We start from the raw sequence: 3,235 nt of genomic DNA on the forward strand, positions 1-3,235 counted from the left end.
TGAACTGCAACTCGGTGAGAAAACTTCCAGTCCTTTCCTATAAGTAAGCCCTTCTCCCTTTCAATCCATTGAGTACTTGCTCTGGATACTGTTTCTACATTTATCATACTTTACTCAGTCAGGTGAACAGAATGTTATTTATCTTTTCTACCCACCTCTATCTAGCCCCATCCCCAAAGTGTAAGCCTCACTTCTGTTACCCGCTACAGTCCCTGTGAAAGGCGATCTATGCTCTGCAGATATTACGGCTGGGCAAGCTAGCAAACAAGGGAGAAGGCTGTGAGCAGCTCCTCTCCAAGCATCCTCAACTAAATTCCACTATAATCAAGAGTGTCCCCCAGCCAGAGTATATAATGGAGTGCCCATGTTTGTTTCCAGTGAAAGCTCAAGGGAAGGACGAGACAGCCACCTATGCGACTGAGTATGCCATAACATGGAGAAAGAGCTGAAACTTCAAGCGATGTGATGGAAAGCCCTCAAACAGTATACAGGGGACAACCTTCAACTGCATCTACTTCATACATTTTTTATAACATTCCTTACCCTATCCCAAAACAACCCTTCCTCAAGATCAGATACTCATTTGGAGACCCACGTGTTTCCTGGGAAGCTGACAACTCCACAGTTCCAGGGACGAAATGCATTAGCTAGACTAAGCTAGTGGGTCATACACCCACCCACCCATGTGGTTCAGGGGTGCTGTAAACCAGTCCAATCAGAGTGAGCTAAGCCAGCTGAAGCAGAATAAAGCCCAAATCTCTTGCTGGGAATTCTGAGGCAGAATCACCTTAATGGGTATTCCGTTGTATTTAACACAAGTAGTTTCAACTACTATGGTAAAACTGCTATCCCCATTTTGGAGATGAAAAAATTGGGGGCCAAAGTGGCTCAATGCCAGCTAGGATTTAAACCCAGGCTGGCTGTCTGCATGTTCTCTGCCACTATCCTATTCTGTGCTAAAACACTGGCAACACTGATTTTAAAAAAGGCAAAGTAACACTGTCACTTGCAACAGATATCCTTTAGGAACGTTTTTAAGACCATATTTTAAAAATGTAAGTTTTATTTATTTATTTATTTTTATTGGGGAACAGGCATAGTCACTGGTTACATTGCTGTCATGCTACAATGGCACAGTTGACTTTTTTAAGGAGAGCACAGCTCACAGTGGCCCATGCAGGGATCAAACCGGCAACCTGGATGTTATCAGCACGACGCACTAACCAACTGAGCTAACCGGTCACTCCATACAAATGTTAACTTTTAAATGCACCAGGGAAACTAAAAACCAAGAGAACCTTTCAAAAATGTTTTTATAAAATAAAAGCCTATCTTTTTATATATAACTTTAGAATTTTATATATTGGACTTTCTTAAAGTAGTTTTTTTTTTTTTAACAGAATGTAATTATTCATTAAAAAATATTCACTGAGGGTGCCAGGCAAAACAACCTTGAATTGATATAATTATCTTCCTTTTGTTTATGAGGAAAGTGAAAATTGGAGAACGTAAGAACTTTCCCTAAGGCCACAGAGCTTGAAGCAGTAGATCCAGGATTCAGACCCACAGCTACCAAAAGCCTGTGATCTTAACCACTCATACTGCCTCCCGTGTCCCACGAGTTATCCCAACAATACAAAATGAAATCATCCAAGTAATTACCTTTTCAGAATCTACAAAGTGTGTAGCAATTCCTGCTTTGTACACATCTCTCCCTTTCAGCCTGAATCCTGTTAATGCAAGGAAGTAACCAAGTTTTCCTTCAAGTCTTGGCAAGAAATAACCTCCACCCACATCAGGGAACAGTCCTGTAATTCAATAACAAAAAGAGATAAGAATGATTCACATCAAAGAGATGACTATAATTTTCTTTAGATCAGGTTGTCATTTCTCTCTGGAGTTTGAATCTATATTAAAATGTATGACACTAAGCATTACGCAATGCAATCAGTATCATAAAAGACTTGTTATAAAGTGTGCTAACTGAATTTGGCTATTTTTCAAAATTTTCATGTCTCATTTCTACAGAAGCCAATGAANTGAAATGCTATAATTATACCCATACAGAAAAAGACAAGGTAAAATCTTTTAAGTATAAGGAAAACATTTTTTTTTTCTTTCCTTTGTCTAGAAGTCTGAAAACTCAGTTTTATAATCTTATGACAGTTCTAAGAGTATCAGTACTCAATGTTCACTCATTTCTACAAAAATTACTCTTCTTCTGCCTTTACCAGTTGAGTCATGTTGTAGAAAGATCAAAGTGCACCTCACACTGAGAAACATGGCTTAAGGCTCAGCTATGGCTCTAGATGGAGCCTCTTGTTAGTTTAAAAAGGATCACTTTTTTTATTCAATCTACTGCTTAGAAAGAACATGTACTGATCTGATGCATATTAAAGAGAACTTACAGATTAATGTTACAATTGCAATATATTACAATGTGACTATTCTCCAGTGACCCAACTCTTAATAAAAATGTCCCTAAACACTTCTCCCACAGGACAAGGAGGATGACTGGGGATGAAACATGCTTACTGAGGGCCTTCTGTGTTACAGTCAAAGGACCTAAAACAGCTTAGCATTTCCTTCAGCATCAAGCAGGCAGACATGGCACTTGAGTCTAGATCAAAGTTCTGTGGAACTGCTTTCTGAAGCTCAACTGAGTTCAGAAAAACAAACAAAAAACTGTGGGCTATGTCACCACCACAGAGCTCTAACACCCTTAAGAGAGGCTTCCCTGTCACAAGAATTCACCATGCTCAGGGCAGAAATGATCCATATTTTACCTTCAATTGTTCCAGGGCAAAAGATGAGCCATCCTGCTGTAAAATTTCAATAATCTGTTCCACAGTATTGGCTGAGAACCAACTGTAAGAAAGAAAACACATGATTTCACCAATGTGTGATTTCTGCTTTTTGAGATAGGAATGAACATAAACACCAACTTCCCCGAAATCCCATTTCACTAATTAAAAATTTTCCAACCTATTTTACAGGATGATGAAATAAAGCATTGCTTCTCTGAGATAGTGGCTGCAGTCCACTTTCACTGATGCAAAATAAAGCCTACACATTTTCTCTCTTACTTTGTTGCATCTATTTTATGTAAATAAATGATATCTTAACTGAGAAAAGCTGATGCTTCTAAAAATGTAGAGATAGTTGTCTTATTTTCCAAGTTTTCTTCTTCTTGTCTTCCTTAAGCCAGTCTGTCAATCTCTCAAATCAACACATA

General features: G+C 38.6%; 1 protein-coding gene across 1 annotated transcript in view; it reads right to left on the reverse strand.

Annotated features, from left to right (window-relative positions):
• The window catches only part of HIBCH (3-hydroxyisobutyryl-CoA hydrolase), a 103,414-nt gene that overhangs the window by 36,352 nt on the left and 63,827 nt on the right, over nucleotides 1-3,235 (reverse strand). Inside the window, exon 6 of the mRNA XM_019626482.1 lies at nucleotides 2,787-2,965. Within this exon, the coding sequence (XP_019482027.1) occupies nucleotides 2,787-2,965 (179 nt within the window). The remainder of the gene's footprint in view (nucleotides 1-2,786; nucleotides 2,966-3,235) is intronic.

Source organism: Hipposideros armiger, unplaced genomic scaffold (genome assembly GCF_001890085.2).
Source record: "Hipposideros armiger isolate ML-2016 unplaced genomic scaffold, ASM189008v1 scaffold_680, whole genome shotgun sequence".
Lineage (NCBI taxonomy): Eukaryota > Metazoa > Chordata > Mammalia > Chiroptera > Hipposideridae > Hipposideros > Hipposideros armiger.